The 23,863-nt window shown below is 39.3% G+C and overlaps 1 protein-coding gene across 2 annotated transcripts; it reads right to left on the reverse strand.

Moving 5' to 3' along the window:
• Positions 1-20,490: 20,490 nt before the first annotated feature.
• TCEAL8 (transcription elongation factor A like 8) lies at positions 20,491-22,724 on the reverse strand. 2 transcript variants are annotated; one of them, XM_007186252.3, is made up of 3 exons: positions 22,587-22,715; positions 22,114-22,185; positions 20,491-21,500 (listed from the first exon to the last, which is right to left on the reverse strand). In XM_007186252.3, the coding sequence occupies exon 3, from the start codon at positions 21,456-21,458 to the stop codon at positions 21,105-21,107; it is 354 nt and encodes a 117-aa protein (XP_007186314.2). In that variant the 5' UTR covers positions 21,459-21,500; positions 22,114-22,185; positions 22,587-22,715; the 3' UTR covers positions 20,491-21,104. The 2 variants fall into 2 exon arrangements, with proteins under 2 accessions (XP_007186314.2, XP_007186315.2); XM_007186253.3 differs by lacking the exon at positions 22,114-22,185 and having other exon boundaries at positions 22,587-22,724.
• Between the last annotated feature and the right edge of the window lie 1,139 nt (positions 22,725-23,863).

A 23,863-nucleotide genomic window follows, 5' to 3' on the forward strand; every position in this document is an offset into this window, starting at 1 on the left:
TATAAGATGTGCAATCTGCAAATATTTTCTCCCAGCATGATTTGCCTTTTCACTCTCTTAACAGTGTCTTTCAGAGAGCAAAAGTTTTCATTTTGATAATGTCCAATTTATCATTTTTCTTCTTTTATGGGTGTCATACTTGTAAATATTTTCTTTTGGTGTCATACCTGAAAACTCATTGCCAAAACCAAGATCACACAGATACTCTCCTATATTTTCTTCCAGATTCTTATGTTTTACATTTACATGTTATGATTTACATTGTGTTGTACATGTATATTTAATACATTTAGATATATTTGAATGAAAATTAACATTTAAGTATATTGCACTTTGAGTTAATTTTTCTATAAGTTGTGAGGTATGTTTTGAAGTCCATTTTTTTTAGTTATGCATGTCCAATTATTTTGGTTTCATTTCTTCTTTTCCAATATATGTTTCTTGGGACTTTGTTCATAGACAATAATGTCATCCACAAATATGGAAAATTTTTCTTTACTTTACAAATTGTATGTCTTTTGTTTCTTTTTCTTGCCTTGTTGCACCAGATAAGACTTCCATTATGATGTTGAATAAGAGTGCTGAGAGTGGATATTCTTGCCTTGTTCCCAGTCTTGAGAGAAAATATTCAGTCCTTCACCATTTAATATGTTAGCTGAAGGTTTTTCGTAGAAGCCTTTTATCAGGTTGTGGACGTTGACTTCTATTCATAGTTTGCTAAGAGTTTTAATCATTAATAGAGATCGCATTTTGTCAAAAGACTTCTTTGCATCTATGGCTATGCTCATGTGATTTTTCTTCTTTGGGTTCTTAATGTGGTGGATTGCATTGCTTGATTTTCAAATATTGAATTAGCCTTTCATTCTCGGGATAAACCCCACTTGGTTGCAGTAGATTGTTCTTTCTATATATTGAGAAATTTAATCTGGTAATATGAGGGATATTGGTTTTAGTTTTCTTTATTTGTACTATATTTCTCTGGTTTGGCATCAGAGTAATGTTGACATGGCAAAACGAGTTGGAATGTATTTCTTCCTTTTCTGTATTAGTTTTCAATTGCTGTCATAAGAAATTACCGCAAACTTAGAGCCTTAAACAATACAAATATATTACCTTATGATTATCTAGGTCATAAGTCTCACCTGCCAAAAATCAAGATGTCAGCAGAGCTGTATTCCTTTCCGGAGGCTCTAGGGGAACATCTGTTTCTTTGCTCACAAAGACTGTTGGCAGAATTTAGTTCCTTGTGGTTGTAGGACTGAGATCCCTGTTTTCTTACTGACTGTCAGCTAAAGGTCATTCCCAGCTTCCAGAAGCCACCCACATATTTCGGCTCATGACCCTCTTTCTCCATCTTCAAAGCCAGCAATGGCTGGTAAAGTGCTTGTCACATTTTGAATTTCTCCTCCTCCTTCTATCTCATCTCTCTGACCTAAATAGGAAATGTCCTCTGCATTTAAGGATTAGATTGGGCTCACATGGATAATCCAGGACAATCTCTTCATCTCAAGGTCCAAACCCTTAATCAAATCAGCAAAGTCCATTTTGCCATGTAACATAACATGTTCATAGGTTCCAGGGATTAGGGTGTGGATATTTGGAGGATCATAATTCTGCCTACCACATATTCTATTTTCTGGAAGAGAGTGTGTACAATTGGTGCTGTTTCTTCTTTAAACGTTTGGTAGAATTTGCCAGTGTAACCATCTGGACCTAGAGTTTTCTCTTTGGATGGTTTTAAACTATGAACTTGATTTCTTTAATAGTTGTAGGGCTACTGAGTTTATCTATTTTATCTAGGGTGCTGTTCAAATTAGACAGTATCTATTGATTTGTGTTCAAATTAACTGTCTCCTTCCTCTGTCATCTCCATACTTCCATTGAATCCATCATGTCAGTTTTAAAATTTAGTTATTGTATTTTGCAGTTCTAAAACTTACATTAAGTTCTTTTTTATATTTATTTCTTTGCTCATAATTTCATTTTTAATTAGTTTTTCAAGAGTGAGGGCTCTTTTGAGCATTTTTATAATAGTTGCTTTAAAGGCTAGCAAATATTTACAGACAGCATCTGTCATCCCATCATTGGTATCTGTTGACTGCCTTTCCCCATGCTTTTTGAGATTTTCATGGTTTCTTATATGCTGAGTAATTTTGGTTTGTATATTGGACATTGAATATCATGTTACGAGATTTTGGGTCTTGTTTAAATCTATCAGTTTGATGGTACTTTGGATTCTGGTGTCCTTTCCCAATACATCTGCCATTTAATGTTTCCTTTACAGAGAACTCAAATAGCTGCACCACACATTCTGTCTGGTTTTTCACAACTGTGTTCAGTACTACAGAAAGTTAAAATGTGCCTATTCTATCTTACTTGGAACCAGAACAGCACTGTTTAAATCTTTATGTTTACTTTTAATTTTTTAACTTGAAGAAAAATCACAAACTTAGAGAAAAATTGCAAAAACAGTACAGAGAATTTTTTTTCCTGAATTATTTGAGAGTAATGCCAGCCTGATGCCCCGTTAATCTTATGGTATGCAGAATTTGAAGAGGGCCCCTATGACTTTCACCTCCTACCATTATGTTACATATATGGCAAAAGGGAGATTATTCAGGTGGGGCTAATTTAATCACACAGCCCTTTAAAAGGAGAAACTTTTATATGGCTGTTGGCAGAAGGGAAGTCAGAGAAACTGGAAGCATGATAAGGCTTGGATGCATCACCATTGCTGCTCTGAAGATGGCAGGGATCAAGTGCAAGGACAGAGAGAAACCTCTAGGAGCTGACAGCAACCCCCTGTCAAAAGCAAGCAAGGAGATGGGGACATCAGTCCTATCACTGCAAAAAGTTGAATTCTGCAAACAACCTGAATGAGCTTTGAAGGGGCTTCTTCCCCTGATCCTCCAGATAAGAGCCCAGGACAGCCAACACCTTGATTTCAGACTCGTGAGACTCTAAGCAGAGAACTAGTCAAGCCCTCCCAGACTACTGACCTACAGAACTGTGAGCTAATAAAAGGCATTGTTTTAATCTGCAAAGTTCATGGTAATATATTACACAGCAGTAGAAAATGAACATAACCCCAAGCATCTTTAGTGCACATTTCCCACAAACACAGACATTTTCCAGCATAACCACAATACAATTATCAAAATCAGAAATTAACATTGATACATTACTACCATCTAAACTCAGACCTCAGTGGATTTTTAGCAGTTATTCTAACAATGGCAAAAGGATCCAGTTCAGAATCACTGGTTGCATTTAGTTGTCATGTCTATTATCCTTCAGTATAAAATATGCCCTCAAGTCATGACTTTCATGACGTTATAGTTTAGTTATTTTTTACATTGCCTCTCAATTTGGGTTTGCCTGATATTTCTTCTTGAGTGGATTCAGGTTATGCATCTTTGGCAGGAATATCACAGAAGTGTTGCTGTAGTATTTTCTTTCTATCCTATCAGGTTTGTGAGGAGCCTCTTCAGACTGACCTCTGTGTCCTTTTGGTATGCCTCCCCCCATCATTTTTTGAGCACTTTGCTTTCTGGCACAGCAAAATGTTCCAGGCCCATTGTGTTCTTTACCTACCCCATCCATGTAATCACACATTTCTCCAAGGAATTCTTGTTCTTTTTATTGAATAATGGTATTTAGAAGACAAGATATGGATACTAGGTGTGCTTATTGCTATTGGGGTGCTGGGCTCCCAGGCTCTCTGGGAGAAAGAATTAGAGTGAATTAGAATTAGAGTGGAATTAGACATATTTGTATGTGTATACATACACACACAGACATAGGTACTCACACATATATATCAATACATTCACACATTTACATCTATACAGGGGCATACCTCAATTTGCTGTGATTCGAAGACACTACTTTTTTACAAACTGAAGGTTTGAAGCAACCATGCGTCAAGCAAGTCTATTGGCACTATTTTTCCAACATTTGCTCACTTCATGTCTCTGTCACATTTTAGTAATTCTTGCAATATTTCAAACTTTTTCATTATTATTATATTTGTTATAGTGATCTGTGATCAGTAATCTTTGCTGTTACTACTACGACCCACTGAAGGCTCAAATGATAGTTTACATTTTTTTAGCAATAAAGTATTTTTAAATTAAGGTAGGTGCTTTTTTTTAGACATAATGCTATTGCACACTTAAGAGACTACAGTATAGTGTAAACATAACTTTATATGCACTGGAAAACCAGTGTGACTCACTTTATGCAATATTCCCTTTATTGTGGTGGTCTGGAACCGAGCCAAAAATATCTCCAAGGTATGCCTGTATTCCTTTAATTATGTGTATCATAATGTATTGAGCCAATCCTCTACTCATGGGTATTTGTGTTGTTTTCAAATTTCAATATTATCATTATTGTTCTATTTGACATCTGTATACAAACCCCACTCCATAAAGGTTGTGCTTATATATTACTCCCACCCACAGCATATAATAGTTCTATTTACTAACACCCAAACAAGCACAGAATCTTATCAGCCTTTTTAATCTTTTCTGATTTGATTAGACAAAAGAACCCTTCTTTTGTTTTTGTTTGTAATTTTTCTGTTGTTAGTTGAGTTTCCATTTGTTTATTGGCCCTTTATGCTTCCCTTACTGTGAATTTCCCATTCATATCCTGAGCCCATTTTGCTATTGAGTTGTTAGAGCCACTCAAATATGATTAACTCCAAATCTATAATACATGTTGTAAATATTGCATTGCATTGCATTGTTTATATGTATTTTAACATGCTTTATGATGTTATTTTGTTTTAAGGCATTTATAATATTCTTTATGGAATTTTCTGATTACAGTAATAATACATGCTTATAGGAGAAAAAGAAAAGGAAAAGAAAATTTGAACATGCTAATAGGAAAAACATTCAAACACTAGAGTATGGTAATAACTTTTCTAATATCCTAAAGTTAAAAACATTAAATTGGCCCAGAGGACACAACAAGACATAGTTGTTAAGAACTGTGACCTTAGATATAGGCAAATTGGGTTCAGTTCTTACCTTGCACAATTCGCTTAACTCCTTTGTCCCTCAGGTGCCCTGTTCATAAAAAGTGATTCTAATGTATTTCAAATAGTTATTGTTAAGATTAATTTATTTCATTAATTTATTCAACAAATTTATTGAGTACCTACCAATTACTATTTTAAGTCAGTAGTTCTTAAAGTGTAACGGCCAGACCAGCAGCATCACCTAGGAACTTGTTAAAATTGCAAATTCTCATGCCCCACTCCAGACTGAATCAGAACTCTGGGGGTAGGCCTCAACCATCTGTGTTTACAAGTCTGCCAGGTGATTATGATGTGCTCTAAGGTTTGAGAACCACTGCTCTAGGCACCAGGGTTATAATGGAGCCCAAGACAGACAGAAGAAACAGATTGAAGGTTACAAATATGAAGCACTTGTCTCATAAGCACTCAATCAGGACAGCCCTGAGAACCAATAAAATGACATTATGTACTATCTTTTCACTATGCTTTTCTAAGCAGGAATTTTCCAAGCACATTTGTTGGTCCACCAAACAGCATGAACTTCTGGAAAGGGAGATGGAGGTTGCAGTACTCCACTATTGCACTAGTTGTAATAGTTGTGGTGAAATTATGGTAAACATTCAACCCAATAACAAGAACAAGAACAAAAGCCAAATATCAAAGGAGAGGGCCTTTTAAAAATTGATCCCAAAGTAGGTAGGAGTGGTACATTCCTGCCTTGATGGGGTGTTTAATATGTGTAAGATATTTAGATAGTAATGTACCTTAGTAGGCACTTAGGAGACCAAGATGACAAAAGATATCTTTGTTTTAACTGGGCACAATATATGGGAAAATAATGATACTTAACACAGTACTTAGCCTTATAGATTGATTTGTGGGATATAGATTGTGTGAGAGTAAGGAGTGTAATGTTCCAGCTTGAACTTAGTGGGCCTCTATAAAATTAACAAGTTCAGATAAGTCTCCTGACATGGAAGAGTGGCCTTAATAGGAGAAAATATAATGATTTGAACTTAACGAAACAGTGAAGCAGACAGAGTTATGCATGTCAGAGTGGCAAAGCAGGAGCAATCCTCACTATAGTGTGGTGCCTGTTGCTCAAATTTAATTCCTTCCCCACCTCCCTAGCCCCCAATGCATTCATCATAAAAAGGAGGTGCCTGTAAGTTAAAATAACTTTGTGTTTGTATGTATGATGCATCAGGGCCCAAGCAACAGTACCTATCTGGGTAAATATTAAAGTGGAGAGAAAAACATTTTTTGTATTTTTTGCATATCTGTATTTTCTCATTTTCCCAAGAGAACATGTTTTACTTGTGTCACAAAAATTAATAAAATGTTTTAAAAGAAAAAATTGAAAATTATTAAAATAACAAGTCAGTTGATACACACACACACACACACACACACACACATACTACTTTTCAACCTGCTTTATTCACAGTACAATATATAATGACTTTTTTTCTGTGAAAATTGGAAAAAAATCCCCTACTAAAATGCAAACTTGCATATAGAATCACAAGACAAAATCCAATGAGATACTGCTAACAACAGGAACATGTAAAACCAGTACCATCTCAGTCTCCCAAAGCAATAGAAATAAAAACGAAAATAAACAAATGGGACCTAATCAAACTACAAGCTTCTGCACAGCAAAAGAAACCAGAAACAAAATGAAAGGCAACCTACAGAATGGGAGAAAATATTTGCAAACGATATGACTGACAAGAGCTTAATTTCCAAAGTATACAGAAAGCTCATACAACTTGACAACAAAAAAACAAACAAACCACTCAAAAAATGGGCAGAAGACCTAAAGAGACATTTTTCCAAAGAAGAAATACAGATGGCCAACAGGCACATGAAGAGATGCTCAATATTGCTAGTTATTAGAGAAATGCAAATCAAAACTACAATGAGGTACCACCTCACGTGGGTCAGAAAGGCCATCATTAAAAAGGCTAAAAATAACAAATGCTGGAGAGGGTGTGGAGAAAAGGGAACCTTCTTACACTGTTGGTGGGAACATAAGTTGGTGCAGCCACTGTGGAAAACAGTATGGAGGTTCCTCAGAAAACTAAAAATAGAATTACCATATGATCCAGCAATCCCATTCTTGGGCGTATATCCAGACAAAACTATAATTCAAAAAGATACATGCACCCCTATGTTCACAGCAGCACTATTCACAATAGCCAAGACATAGAAACAACCTAAATGTCCATCAACAGATGAGTGGATAAAGAAGATGTGGTACATAAGTACAATGGAATACTACTCAGCCATAAAAAGGAATGAAATAATGCCATTAGCAGCAACATGGATGCAACTAGAGATTACCATACTAAGTGAAGTAAGTCAGGAAGAGAAATACCATATGATATCACTTATATGTGGAATCTAGAATATGACACAAATGAACTTATCTGTGAAACAGAAACAGAATCAGGGACACAGAGAATAGACTGGTGGTTGCCAAGGGGGAGGGGGTGGGAGAGGGTAGCAGCAGGAGTTTGGGACTAGCAGATGCAAACTGGTATATATAGAATGGATAAACAACAAGGTCCTACTGTATAGCACAGGGAACTATATTCAATATCCTGTGACAAACCATAATGGAAAAGAATATGAAAAGGAATGTATATATATGTATAACTGGGTCACTTTGCTGTACAGCAGTAATTAACACATTGTAATTCAACTATACTTCAATAAAAAATAAATTAAAAAAATAAAACCAGTACCATCAAAAGTTCAAAAATAAGATGAGCACAGTTATAACTAGAGAATGCCACCAAAAATAAAAGTCAGGCTCTAATTATATAGGAAAAAAAAGACTTGAAGGCAAAAAGCATTAAATCGGATATGGCTGCTTCCTGGACTGTCGTTGCTTCCAATGCATTACTCTAAATTTATTTCTTAATCTTTTTTGTCTCTTCCAGACACTTTTCTATTGTGTTGTTCATTCCATCACCCATCTGCTTTCTTGAATCAAGTAAAGGGGTGTAAAAGTATCTCTCATCCTGTAATTCACTCCTCTGTTCTCTTCAGTTTCTTTCTTGCCTTTCTCCCATACCCAAAGGGCACGTCTAGATTCCCTCAGTCTCTTTCCACAATTTCCCCTTTAGTTCTTTCTATGAGTCTTCTTTTACTGACTGAGGGGCAAGTAGGAGCAGTGTGAAGTCCTAGTTATGTTCTGGCCTGGGCCATATCCACTCCTACAGCCCACCAGCACCAGGGGCTCCAGTCCGGGGCACTGTGTCATACCTACCTGCCCCAATCCCAAGCAGTTTCCTCCTCCCTTTTCCCTCTCGGACTGAGACACAGCTAATGGACATTTGGACCTGCAGACAGATGAGAGACAGTGTGGTATGGCAGTGCTTGGTGAACAGACCAGTATACTAGACAAGGGTCTCCTTTAAGACTGGCCTATACCATCTCTTCAAGTCTCAAATCTCCTGCTCCCTGCCCTGCCTCGCCCCCACCCCCAGCCATGAAATACCCACCTTATTGGAGTAGGGAATTCGTTTTAATGATTTCTTAGTCTTTGTTAATGCACTGTGCGCCCCTAGATAATCATTTGTTTTACCTCCTCCCTCTTCATTTCAAGACTCATCTCCGTGTTTATCCACCACTTCCCTGTAGACAGGCTGTAAAATCAACGAATTATTTCCAAACTATTCCCAAGTCTCTGTGTTCCCTCCTTCCCTCCTGACCCTTCTTCTCCAGCCCTTCCTTCCATCCCAAAGCCCATCATTTTTGTTCCAAAAGGTTAAAGAGGTGTCGATGAAACAGGCCCAGACTGACTTCATTCTTTGCCTTCCTTCGCCTCCACGCACCCACTCATGCCACCACCAACGCAGAGTTCCTGGTCTAATTGCTCACACAGACCTGCTTTGTTCTGGGGAAGTGTGTTCATCCCCCTCCCTCTCTTGGCCAGATGCCAGCCTCCCTCAATGGAAAAGGGGAGTGAGCCTGTTGAAGGACATCTTGGATATTTCCAGATTGGAGTGATGATGAATAAATCTGCTATAAACAAAAAAAAGAAAGAAAGAAAGAAAAGGGGAGTGAGTACTGCAGAGAAAAAGACCTGAACTAGAGGGACTTACGCACACCTTGGCTCCTGGTCACAGGAGGTCCTCGCGTCATTACCGAGCTTGCCAACCGCCCCACCCCCCTCAACTGGCTCCGAGGACCCCCACCCACCTTTCAGCCAGCAGGCTGTGCATCAGGAACTCCCACCCTTCCTTACACCCATCTGTACGGGGAGCCCCGTCGGCGCACTGCCCTGTCATTCATTCCGGTCCTCACCAATCTGAGGAACTACAAGTGGCATCACAGCCTGAGGTTGGAGTTTCCACTTCTCTGGTTACTAATGAAGGTCTCCAACCACTTCCCATCCTTACTCCCACCAGGCCTTGGCCTTTTCTGCTTTTCTGTCCTCTGCCTCTCCTGCCACCTCCCTCCCTCCTCCTACCTTTCCCCCCCAACCACCAATGCCTACCAAGTAACTTGCTTTTGTCATGCAAGGTGGCAGGGATCTAAAGTGTGATTTTTACTAATTCTCAAGATTTTTCTGCATAGTTTCTTTTTGAAATCATAAATACACTAAAGCTATTTTTATTTGGGAGGAGAAAATGTTTTTTGTTTTGGTTTTTTTTAAGATTGTTAACATTCCTCCAGCTCCAGATTCAATTTTAACATTATTCTTTTCCCATTTCTTGGTCATTGGTTGTTTTAAGTTCTACTTTAGAAACTTTAGAAAGAACCAAGGGATTTGAAAAACAGTTTGAGTTTATGCTCTTCCAAAGAGGTAACTTATCATTAACTTTGTAACCATAATTCACTTGCATGTAAATGATACCTGAAAATTTTAAGGGGATCAGGAAGGAGAGAGACCTTAACAGAGAATGTGGTGTTATTATCACAGTCATCAAGTAACTATTAAAGTAGAAAAAGATTTTTCTGCCATCTCATATCCTCAACAAACTGTATTTTTACCTGTTTGTTCCCAAATGTATATATGTATGCAACACACATATACATGTACGGCAGTCCAGATGGACGCATTCTTTATTAACAGTGCAGGCCTTGGCATCAAGCCTCATATAGTCTCTTACATTGCTAAACTGAGCTGGACAAACTAATACAACTCCTCTAAAAAATAACATTGAGTTTTGGTTCATCTCCACATTAAAACATTTATTAACTACACAATAATAGCTATAAATCATGCTTACACATGTGGCTCTCCAAAACTACCATCTATGAAGTACTTGCTATGTACCAGGTACATTAGTTGCCTATTCACCTCTAACCCTCACAAAAGTCCTTTGAGGTATAGTGTTATTGTCCCAATTTTACAGACAGGGAAACTTAGGTATATAGTTTTAAAAACTTGCCCAAAGTCACACAGCTCTTAAGTGTAGAACTGAATTTGAATCCAGATCTGTTTGACACCACCACTTGTGGTCATAGCCAGTAAGCTATACTGTAGGCCCCCTGAAATATTGGTATACCTTACAGTTCTTTCTAGACCTTTTTTTCATTCTCAAAATGTTTATATTAGTTGCCTATTGCTACTGTAACAAATTACCACAAACTTAGTGGCTTAAAATGACAGAAATGTATTCTCTTAAAGTTCTGGAGGTCAGAACTCCAAAGTTTGAGTTTTACAGGACTAAACTAAAGGTGTTGGCAGGACTGGTTCTTTCTGAGGGCTCCAGGGGAGAACCCATTGCTTTCCTCTTCCAGCTTTTAGTTGGCTGCCTGCTATCTTTGGCTTGTAGTTGCACCATTATACTTTCTGCTTCCATTATCACATTGCCTTTTCATCTTCTGAAGTCAACTCTCCCTTTGCCTCCCTTCATAAGGACACTTGCAATTGCATTTCAGGGGCCACCTGAATAATCCAGGATAATCTCCCCATCTCAAGATCTTTAACTTAATCACATCGGCAAAGTCCCTTTTACCATATAAGGTAAAATTCACCTGTTCCAGGGATTTAAGACCTAGATACTTTTGAGGAACATTGTTCAGCCTACCACAATGTTCAAATAATCTTATGATTTTTACTTTCATATAAACATTGACTCCCAAATCTGTGTCTCTAGCTTATATCTCTCTTTTGAGCTCCATATTATTTTATCTAACTTACTTTTGGACTTTTCCACCTAAATGTCCTACCCTGAACTAAGTGTTTTCTCAGTTCTTCTCTCTCCACACCCAAAATCTCTCTCTGGGGTCTATAGCTAAATTAATGGCACCAGGATTCAGCCAGTTCCCCACACCAGACTTTCTCTTAGTGTCCCCATGCAATCAGTCACCAACACCTGCTGCTTATCCTCCTTTAAACTACTGTAACAGCCTCCCTTCTGTTCTCCTGTCGACGAAAAATTAATCAGTCCCTCTAAGAAAGAAATGGAAAATTTTATTCGAGCCAAATTGAGGATTATAACCCGGAAACAGCCTCTCAGAAAGCTCTGAGAACTGTTCCACCCATAAGAGGTCAAAGCGCGGTTATATGTTTTTGAGACAGAGGGCTGTACATGAAATGACGTATTATTGACAGATCTAAGTGTACAAAGTGAGTAGTGGATCTTGGGTTGTCATGGCCCCTTACAAGATCAAGAAGGAATGTTATCTTTTAAAGAGTTGTCTTATTGGTGCTAGGAGAATGTTGCTCTTTATGGATGAGCAGGTATTTCTGCTGATGGGGAGGTTTGGTCAATGCATAATATAGATATACAATGCACAGTAGAGGGGAGAGAGGAAGCCAAAGGGCAGAGAAAATTTTTTATGTTTAAATTTTTCTTGTCTTACCATAAAATATGAATTTTATTTCACACTTCCTACCTGAAGAATTGCCCCATCCCATCAAAGGATGATTCCAGAATTCCATACAGGAAGATGTCACATTTAATAATCCTTAAAACAACCCTATGAAATCAGCATCTCTTTGGGAAATTCTCATTCTGCTTTTGCAGAATTCTCAAAGATAAGAAGAACCTGATGTGTAGAGAACATTTTCATGTATTCTCATATCAACTTTTAGCTGTTACTGGAGATGAACGCCATTTGTGTAATGTTTAGAAGATGAGAGTAAAATGTAGCTCTTGGGGGGCAACTTTATGTCCTGACAGACCACTATACTATAGCTCTGGTATATTTCTAGTCTGAATCCAGTTGCACCTTTAGCCCTTGTGTAAATACGGAATACAGTACTCTTGTTTTGGATTCTTTTGCTCTACTCCCATCCTTGCTACATCTTCATACCCTGTTACTCCATTCCTAGCATTCTTATGTTTCCTTCCACTCACTTTCTGAACACTTGCTCCGGGGTTCCAGACCACTGCTTTCCTCCTGCACTGGATGGTGATTGAGTGGGACAGGGCCGACGTTGATCCCTGTGACTCTCTTTTTCTGATACTTTCACTGCTGGCAAAGCAGCTCGCATAGTCTGTCCACATCAAGATCTGATACAGTACTATGGGTTTTTCTAATTAAACTACATTCTTCTTTTTGTCTTAATGTTAAGGTTGCTCCTAGTCCACTTTAACTGGATACTTAAATGTTCTCAAGTCCCTAACTCTCTTCCTCCCACAGGAGTCTGATCATATTCATGGTGTGTAGATATTGCTATTTTAACTCTCACAAAAAAATTTTGGTGACGTGGTGGTCTGTCCCAACAAGCTGGCCTATGGAACGATTTCCTACACTATTTGCAGAAGCAGAGTTCAGCCTGCTGTCCCTGTCTTTGTGTTCCTCTAAAGTTGTTTGTATAACCTATCACCTGTGGACAAAGAATGTCACCTGTCATTTCAGTAAACAAAGAATGTTGCCGCCAGCAAGCCGTGTGCAGCCACCCCCTAACAGTGCACCCTGAGGGGAATTCAGGATGGAAAAGAAAAACAAGATATAGGCCCTAGATAATTAAGATACATATCTAAGGAATAATTTCAATGAGCCCAGATTCGTGCATCTTCCCATATATAGGATAGTAAAATCATTAACTTGAAATGTCTGGTTTTATTTTGTCTTGTTTTGTTGTGATTAGCAGTAATCTCTCATTCCACTACATATTTTCTGGGGGTTTTTTTCAGCAAAAACTCTTATATATCCTGGCTCCTCCCTTGCCTCTTCAGAACGGTTCCTCATAGCTATCTGAGAGGCTGTCTCTTGGGCTATAGTCCTCAGTAAGGTCCCCGAATAAAACATAGCTCATAAAGTTTAGGTTGTTTTTCTTTAGTCGACATACCTCATGCTTGAAGATAACTAAATTTGTCAATCTTGATTCTAGATTCCCATTCCGCCACCTTTTCTTCTGGAGAACTGACCAGGTATCTCTGTCTTTCCCCAACCATCACTACCACCAACTTTTTATTTTGAAAAAATTCAAACTTACAAAATATTTCAAGAATAATAGAGTGAATGCCCATATACTCATTCCCTTCATCTAGATTAGACTCACCAATTAATATTTTCCAATTGCTTTCTCTCTCTTGTTATATATTTTTCTATCTTTCTTTCAATGCTGAACTATTTTAAGTTAATCACAGACTTTATAATACGTCAGCATTTTGTCTCCTAACAACAAGAACAGTCTCCTAAACAACCACAATACAATGATCACATTCAGGAAATTTAGTCTCGATATAATACTATTATCTAAACTATAGTCCTTATTCAAACATTATATTTGGTTGTCATGTCTTTTAATCTGTTTTAATCTAGAACATTTCTCTAGTCTTCTTTCAAGGCATTGACATTTTGGTGAGAATGTAGGGCAAATGAAATTGTCAAACATTGCTGATATGAGTACCAAATGGTACAGGAAATTTGGAAAACTGTTCAGCGATTTCATATAAAATCAAACAGTTGCTACTTCTATGCCCCAGCAATTTTACTCCTGACTATTTACCCAAGAGAAATAAGGACATATATGCACCAAAAACTTACACAAGAATGTTCATAGCAGCTGATACTGGAATGGAATATTTATAAATGGAATATTTCCTGCCATATCAGCAAACAAAGGGTGTCACAGTCATCAACAATTGCAGCCCTCCAAGGTGAGCCAGTGAGCCCTGAGGAAACTCAGGATGTGAAAACACAGGATACTGGCCCCAGAGAGCTGAGGTGCATATCAAAGGAATGATTTCAGTGAGCCCAGACTCTTGCACCTTCCCATACACAGAAAAGCGCTAAATTCCTTAACTTGAGATAACTGGTTTTCTTTACAAAACTTCTATATAACCTGGTTCCCCGCCTTGCCTTCTCGGAGCAGTTTCTCAGTTACCTGAAACTGTCTCCCCGGCTGCAGTCCTCATTTTGCCCCAAATAAAACTTAACTCACAACTCTCACGTTGTGCATTTTAAGTCAACACAGCTATATTTATAATAGATTAAAAATGGAAACAACTCATATGTCCAGAACATCTGAATAGAAAAACAAATTGTTGTATATTCACGCTATGGAATACTACCCAGCAATGATTTTAAAAGAATCAACTGCCAATACACACAACTATAAGGATGGATCTTAAAAAACATTATATCGAGTAAAATGAGTGGCAGATGCTAGACACAAAAGAGTACATGCTGTATGATTCCATTTATCTGAGATTCTACAACAGATAAAAATAATATAAATTGATAGAAATAAGCCGAGTGATTACTTGTGGGGGGATGGGGACTGGGAAGAGGACAGGAAACTTTTTGGAGTAATGGAAATGTCCTATTTTACACTCAATAGTATTCACTTAAGATCTGTGAATTTCACTGTATGCAAATTTTACCTCAATTTTTTAAAGTGTGTAAATCAGAATATAAGCATCATGAAGGCGGGAACTTTGTTTTGTTCACTGCTGAGTCTCAGGAACTAACGAAGGGCCAGGTCACTTAGCAAGAGCTCAGTAAACATTGGGGAAAAAAGAAGCAGGCCTTGGAAATCATCTAAATCAATGGTATTCAAATGCATAATGGAGATTTTGAATCTCAACTTTAAATAGTATAGGTATGTCTTGCATTTGAAACTTGATATTATTGATCCACTTCTTGCCTTACTAAGAATCCTTTTGATCACTTACAAAGGTTTTGAAATTTAAAAAAAATTGCTATTACAGCAAAAGTTTCTCTGACTCTAACCCTTTGCTTTTCCTGCTTTTTCATACGTTCTCCACTTTACATGGTGAGCCTCCAGGATTAAGGGATAAACTGGCTAAAAGTGATGAGTATGTGTCCATGTAGGGTTATGCCCATATTGTTGGATAATGTTTATCTTAGTCCAAGTGGTCAATATCAGCAGGCAGTTGAAAATAGAGTTTCAGGAGAAAAGTCTGAGATGGATAAATTGATTTTGGCTGACACATAGTTGGCAACCAGTAAGTATTTGTTGAATGAGTAAATAAATGAAATTAAATTTGTGAGTCTCTAGCAAATTCAACTGAGTGTATATCCTTCCAATATTTTGCTATACCTGTACATTTTTTAGCAGAATTAGGAATCATTTTCATAATGTTCTTTGAAATTGTTGTTTATTGCTATTTTATTTTTGAAAAATAAGATCATTTTAATGGGAGAATATTTAGAAAGTAATTATGAAATGCCACCTTGTGACCAAAGACAGAAATCCAGCATAAATTTAGCTGACAAGGGAGAGTGGCAAGGAGGTAGCATAGAGACGGGAAGTTTCTCAGCCAGGACCCACAGAGTTCTGACACTTATGCCAGGTTCTCCTCAGAAGTAAGGGAACAGAAAGCAAATGAGGAACTGCAAGATCCAACAGCCCCTATCTCAGCTAAAGAGAAAGGAGGAACAGAATTATACTATTTTCACCTTCACGACTTTTTTTTTCTAATTATAAAAACTGAACATGCTCATTGAAAATGTTAAAATTGGAAACAGAGAGAAGGATAAAGATGAAGTTATAAATTTCCTGTAATAACACCATCTAGAAATATTCACTTCAAATATTTTGATATTTATCCTTAACCTGTGTTTGTGTTTTGCAGCTGGCTTTTTCACAAAACAGTATGTAAGAAACAGCTTTCCATGTCAATGATACATTTCTAGATTATATTTTGTCATTCCTGACAGCAACCTCATGATTTCACATTTTCTAGCACATAACTAAATAAAATGGAAATGTGAAGGGAATTTTTTCTCATCCTACAATACAGAAATGGCACCAGAGTTCATAAATGATGTAAATGTATATAGAATGCAATTATTTCTTTTATAATTCCAAATGAATGACAGTTTTTCCTTTTAGTTTATGTACTATTTGTTTCTTTTAGGCAAGGGAGAAGGTTGGATGAAAGGAATGAGCACAGACTTTTGGGGTTCTTATTGGAGTATTATCTCAGCATTATCTGATGATAATGATGATGACAATGATAATGACAACACTGATGATAATGATGATCAAAGATCTAACATTCTCTGAAAGCCATTGTATGCCAGGAATTTCATAGTTTTCTGCATTATTTCCCACTACAATCTTGTGGGTTATACTCATTTTACAGATGAATGAACCAATCTGGCCTCACACTTCTTATAAGCAAAGAATCCAATTCTAGCCAGTGTTTTCTGATTATACTGGGTCCACCCTTTCAGATGATGGATTTCCAAGGCTTTGCCAGTGATTGTTACAATCTTTCATAGTATGACACCTGTGCCCAACAGGAATCCATTGGTTATTCACTCAGTACTATCCCTTGATCATAATGGTGATGATGATGATAATTATGATGATAACAGCAATGATGGTAATGGAAAGGAAACTTTATTTTTGATCTAAGAGTTTTATGTGCGGGCACCCCATGGGTCTCCAAGAAAAGATTTATGCAAGGTCACATACTGTAAAGGGAAGAGTCCAGATTGGAACCCAAGTTTATCTGACTCTAAGGTCATATACTTAACCACTTTGCCTTCCTAAACCCAAGAATTTGAATTTCATCTTCACCTTATTGCCCAACCAGAAAAAGTGGTAATGATTTCTCAGATGACAGACATAAAGAGCAAGGGTCACAATGGCATTGCTTCCTCCACGATCAATGCCTGCAAAAGCATCTTTGTACCAATTCATAACTTGACTGCCCTGGCCCCCAAGTTGTGGGCTAGGACTACAGCGCATGGGGTTGTTCAAACAGGAGGCGACACCCCTTTCCTCCTGAGCTGTAGGGTCACATGTCTTTGCAAGCTTCCTCTACCTGGGCTCTCTCCTCTACCTCTGGGTCTGGACTGACGCAGACATCAGAAGCACTGCATCAGGCACACACAGAACTAAAGTCACTACAGAACCACCCAAACAGGCCCAGACACAACAGAGACCCTTCTGGAAGTCTGAGCAAGGTGGGTGGGAGAGGCATGACGGAGATCTTGTCTAAGATCTATCCCCATTTTCACCCCAATTGTTTTGGGAGCGATTTCACTGGACACTGAGAGAAGGGTCAGCCCTTCCTGCTTTAACTCTAAGTTACCTGATCAGATCCAGTTCAGACAACTGCTTGGCCAAAGACTATCAAAACCAACGTTTTCAGTTAGTGAATTTTGAAGTCTTATCTTCTTCCTTTAAAAAGTTCCCATCCTTAGGTAGGTAAATTCCTAGGTATTTTATTCTTTTTGATGCGATGGTAAATGGGATTGTTTCTTTAATTTCTCCTTCTGATCTTTCATTGTTAGTGTATAGAAATGCAACAGATTTCTGTATATTAATTTTGTATCCTGCAACTTTACCAAATTCATTGATGAGCTCTAGTAGTTTTCTGGTAGCATCTTTAGGATTCTCTATGTATAGTATCATGTCATCTGCAAACAGTGACAGTTTTACTTCTTTTCCAATTTGGATTCCTTTCATTTCTTTTTCTTCTCTGATTGCCATGGCTAGGACTTCCAAAACTACGTTGAATAAAGGTGGCGAGAGTGGACATCTTCGTCTCATTCCTGATCTTAAAGGAAATGCTTTCAGCTTTTCCCTGTTGAGTATGATGTTAGCTGTAGGTTTTGTCATATATGGCCTTTATTATGTTGAGGTATGTATATACATACAATGGAATATTACTCCATTAAAAAGAATGAAATAATGCCATTTGCAGCAATATGGATGGACATGGAGATTATCATACTAAGTGAAGTAAGTCAGACAGAGAAAGACAAATACCATATGATATTGTGTAAATGCGGAATCTAAAAAAAATGATACAAATGAATTTATTTACAAAACAGACTCATAGACTTAGAGAATGAACTTACGGTTACCAGGGGGAAGGGGGGGGGGAAGGGATAGATTGAGAATTTGGGATTGACATGTACACACGGTTGTATTTAAAATAAAATGCCTTTCCATACAAAAAAATAAAGCTTTTCAAACAGTGGAAAAAAAAGTTCCCATTAAGCCCCCTTGTGAAAGAAAAAGGGGGTAAAGGAAGTCTAGTGCTCTGACCTGCAATGGGGACAGTCATTGCCCTCCAGGTATGTATGTCCAGGACAGCCTGGCCTTCAACCTAGAAGAGTCTGGTGCCTGCTGCAGGCTAGAGCACAGAAACCAAAGTCAGACCACCCTGGAGAGGGGTGTGTCTTGGGGGAGCCCTTCCACATCCTGCCCCAGCTCCAAACCTCAGTGCCAGTGGACTGGATTTATCCCATCTTATAATGCTGGCAAGTGAGTTCCTGGACCTTCATCTCACTCCAGCCTGACCAGCATCCATCAGGCTGCCATAACCTTGAAGAATGGGCTGGTGACATGAAGACTCCCCCAAAATGGCATCACACAGAGAAAAAATTTTCAAAAAGCCAAAGAGCACAGGGATGGCTCATTGTTTTCTGAGCTGATCACAGGATAACTTTAATATCTTTTACTCATATTGGAAGGAGTGAATGCATGGCCAAACATTTTCTTGATGGTGTTCCGTCAAGAAAAATGCATCTTATATAGTTCCCCACCTTGACTTTTTATCTTGTCTTTGTTAAAAGGAATCTTTAAAATTTTATATATAAACCTGTCAACCTTTTCCTTTAAAAGTTCATACTTAAAAAGATAAATGCTGTTATAGGCTTCTACTTCCTGAATTTCAGTTAAAGTTCACCAGTATTTTCTTCTAATTATTTTACTTTCATATTTGTAATAATGGAAAGCATACTGTATATACCAGTTGTCCTCATGCTTCAGTGTATAGCATCAGCACCTGGAGGAGTTTGTTACCTGTTACTTCTACAGCCCACCTCCTGGCAGTAAGTCTTAGGTGGGGCCCAGAAATCAGTATTTTAAAGATGCTCCCCAGGTGATACTGATGCAGGTGATTATGCAAGGCTTTGATAAAACATTTGGAGTGCAATCCATCCCATGAACTGTTTCTTTCTGGAATTGCTTGTCATAATACTAGAAAAAAAAAGACTTGTGGAAGATTATTGAGTCAATAGCAGAATTTGGACAAACCTACTGGCTCCTTAGCAATAATCAATCAAGAAATCAATTAAATATTGAAACATGATGTGTTACAAGTAGGTGGGATATCAGGAGGAAAAGATCGTCTTTGATCTGTAGGGAAAATATAATTCCTAACATTTACATAGTAGCCATTCTATTTTAAGTGTATTTATAAAGTTTTTGCCTTTCCAAGTTTTTTTTTCTTCACATCAACTGGGGATGGGATGGGGTGAAGGGAACTGTTCCCTTAGATCTGTTTCCTGTATTGCTTTGTGCAATTTATGCATATTGAGTCTTCTGAACCAGTAGGGCAGGCCTGACAGAAGCCTTCAGGGAGAAATCATCCCACAAGGGAAAGACAAAACCTCAGTTCTTAGACTTCGAGCAGCAACTCTGACTATAGCATGACATCTTTTGCTCAAATTTGAACCCTGGTCCAACCCCCAAAATGGACTCATCATGTCTGACTCCTATGGAGGAAGTGTCCTGTGGCTGAAAATGGAAGGGGCTGTTTTACTAAAAACTCTGCTAAACACTGTGGCCCAAGCAATCCTGGAACAGTCCCCACCTGTGTTAAGCATCACTATAAAGCAGAGAGAAGTTTTAGAAGACAGGGTGGGGATTCAATGCACTGGGGACTCCAGGAAACTCAGTGGGGCTTTGGCACTCAAGGACTCCAGTGCACCACCAGCAGCAGGGCCAGCAGAGAGCAAAGGGCCCAGGAGAAAAGGCAGCAGTGCCCAGCAGGCCTGGCAGGACCCAGGGGAGCCAGGGGTGGGGCTCAACAGCAGAGGCCTGGCATGGGAGTCCCCACCTCCCTGCCTATTGGACTTGTTCCTGAGCGCAGGTTGAGTCAGGCCAGGACCCCCCTCCCTCAAAACTGATGTTCTGTAGTGGGTTGGGGTTCTGTATGCATAGGTGGGAACAAGAGCCCACCAAGCACAGCTCAGAGTCACCTCATTTCTTCCCCACAGCAGCCCTGTAAGGCAAATGTTTTCCCATGAAAAGACTGAGTCTTAAGCAAGTGTATCTGTAATAACTGCCAGTTTTATTCCTCTGGCTAAGAGATCCAGAGGTAATTTGAGGTTTACATTTTTTTTAATAGTTCTTTCATCAAGAATTTAGGTGCCCCCATTGCCCTTATAAGCTGGTTGCAAATTATTTCATTGACTCTTAATTATAAAAAAAAAAATTAATTCTTTTTGTATGTGTGACGTGTTCATTAAAAAATACATATAAGCAAAAAGAAAAAAACTCACACCACACAGAAATAAGCACAGTTAAATTTTTGATATATGTATGTATGTATACACACGCACACGCACACACACACAATTTGAGATTTTCTCCTACATATGTGAGCTGATACTAAATATGCTGCTTTGTAACCTGTTATGTTTTACTTTACAATATGGAATGAACATATTTTCATGCATATGTGTGAAACTTCCCAATTGAAAAACAGACCTGGAGAATGTGTCAAAATACAAAATCCAGATGCTGGTAATAAGGACACTACCTTAAAACAAAACTCCACCAGATGATTAAAAATAAAACAAAAGTCAAAGATACATCAGAAAATGCTAACAGAAAGAAAGCAGGGGCCAGATTTTAATATCAGACAGAAAAAAAAAAAAGAATTCAAGGCCTAAAGCACACAGGATAAGGACGGCTGCGTGAATGTCTTTGTTTCCAATGCATCATCACAAATTTGTTTCTTACTCTTCTTATCTCTTCCCTAAGCCTTTCCAACTCATCTACTCCTCTTATCATTTCTTCTGGGTCCAAATGCCTAACTGGAGTGTCCTCTTTATATCCCTGACCAGGCTGAGTCAGCCCTCCTCTAAGGTTTCGTTCTGCTTCCTGGCTTACACCTTCTTCAGAAGGTAGAGGATTTCTTTCTGCCTCCTGTGGTACAGCTTCCATAGGGCGGTCTTCCTCAGCCTTTGGCATGTTCTGTGCTTTTCCTTCATTTTCTTCACAAGACTTTTGCATGTTGAGTATTTTTCTCTTATTTCCTTCCTGAATAAATTAATCCTGGAAAACAAAGAAACAAAACGACTAGATGCCAGGCAAATGGACCAGCAGTCAGAGCATGGGTTTCCATAGAGACTGGCCTCTTCACATTCAGGTCCCTAATTGTCAAAGTTTTCCAACTACAGAAGACTAGATCCTCAGGCTCCGAACTTCCCTGGCCCCACCCCTTTCTCCCCCTCCCCGCTCTCCCCCTCCAGCTCCAGCTCCATCTTCTCCGCTCCCGCTCCAGCCCACCATTTCCCAGCAGGCCCTGCTACAGACCTCTCCTAGCACCGAAACGGGAGCAGCGCGGAAGCAATTAACCCCTCCCTCGCCTCGGGTCTCCAACACTCCCGCCCTTTTGGGCTTTCCCAAGCCATTCCAACCTCCTGCCTCTCACCTGAGACCTGCTGGTCCGGTCTCTGGCCTCCCCTCCCCCTTCCACGTCTCTCCAGTCTCCTCCCCCCGCCCCCGCCCCATTTCCGTTGCAGGCTCTGCACAGGCCTCCGGCGCTTCAACCGGATGGAGAGAGGCGGCAGCGACCCCGGGATGGGCTTTGGTGTCATCCGCACTCACACCCCCACCCCCACGGCCACCCCCAAGGGACCTGAGGCAATTCCAGCTTTACACTGACCTGCAGGGATCCAGGGGATTTTCCTCCCTCTTCCCTCACTCGATTTGGGTCGCTCCCAAAAGACCAAGAGTCCTGCAGACAGGAGTGCTTGGTGAGCAGGTCAGTACCTGAATCACGGGTCCCTTTCACGATTCTAGGCCTTGTTCGTCTAAAGTTTCCCCACGTCCTCATCCTCTCCCTCCTTTTAAGGCAACCCCGCCCTCCTTCCCCCGTGCCCACCGGTTCCCTGCAAGCAGGGAGTGGGAGACAAGTTATTTCCAAATTGTTTCTATGTCTCTCTCTCGGGACCCTCAATTGGCTACCCTTCTCCCTCTCCACCCCCACCCACCCCCAAACAGCCCCAAATTTCCTGCACAAAAATGAGAGTTTGGCGGAACCGTAGTGTTGGGAAAGCGGTACCGGCCACGCTTGGTTTCTGCTCTCTGACTCCTAGGCCCCAGGGTCCCGAAGGGAGCGCCCACCTTTATACTGACCTGAAAGGATCCGGGGCACTTTTCTCCTCCAGCAATAGGGAGCTGCTACAGGGAAACAGGCCCTGGACTATAAGGACTTCTGCACACGTCGACTCCTGGTCACGTGAGGGTCGCGTCATCAATGAGCTCGAGTCTTCGGTTACCCCTCCCATTTAACACTGCAGCCCGCCCCCTGCGTTCCCTCCACTTGATACTGTCAATCTTTTTTCGTATTTGCCAATCAGAGACAAGAAAACTGGTATCTTGTCCCTGCAGTTTCTACTCGTTTTTCTCGGGTTACCAGGGAGAATCAGCCTCTCGGGGTGAATCGACCATTTCTCCTTCTTCTTTGGGGAATCATCTCTTTCTCCTGCTTCCAATTTCACCTCCACGCCTCCCCCAAGGTCCTTCAGTCCACCATTTCCCTTGGAGTCCTGTCTAGCATTAAAATGGGCGAAGGTGGTAGATGGGGGCGGGAGGGCAGCTAGAAAAGAATGTGGGAGTGAGGGTGTGGGATTTTTTTTTACTAGTTCTCTAGAATAGTTTTCTGCTTTGTGTAATGTTTTAAACAATCAGCATACTTTTTAAAAATGATTTTTAGAAAAGAGATACTACATAAGCAATATTTGACACAATATGGAGGACAAATTAGTTACATGAATTTTTAAGACTTTGGAAAAGTTTTCTAATGGCTGCAAATGAAATGACAGTTTTCACAACATATTGATCTGTTAGAAAAGGTTTTTAAAATCTTATTAAAACAGCGCCTTTAAAAACTGACCCCAAATTAATCTGTGGGAAGAGGCCCAGTTTTCTCTTGTTAGCAATTTTATGTAAGTAATCCACTACTTTTTCTCTTTCTGACTGAACTCAAGTTATCAAGTGTTAGATGTCTGACCTTTTCATGAGGACTGCTGCATGGCTTCCGCTTGAGTTTTAAGTGGAGGCTTCAAGGCACACTGCCTCTTATGTCCTCTGTAGGATCCAGTGCCTTGCTAATCAGATGAGTCTATAAAGGAGTCAACTTTACTTTGGAACTCAAAAAAATGTGTTGGAAAATAACTCTCATACATCCTTGAAACACTCAGAAAGGAGAGAGTTCCCTGTATCTCACCATTTGGTGTGAGGCTTTTTAGCAGGTGGAATTTTTGTTCATGCATGCCACTCTTGAGATATTCTGATATCATTCACTTTGATCCATTAGAAAAGAGAACTATCAACATGCATAATTGTTATGATCAGAAAGCAGAGAGGACATCATTGCAGTAAAAATATTAGTTAAAAGAGGAAATTGATGT

This window comes from Balaenoptera acutorostrata, chromosome X (genome assembly GCF_949987535.1).
Source record: "Balaenoptera acutorostrata chromosome X, mBalAcu1.1, whole genome shotgun sequence".
Taxonomy (NCBI): Eukaryota; Metazoa; Chordata; class Mammalia; order Artiodactyla; family Balaenopteridae; genus Balaenoptera; species Balaenoptera acutorostrata.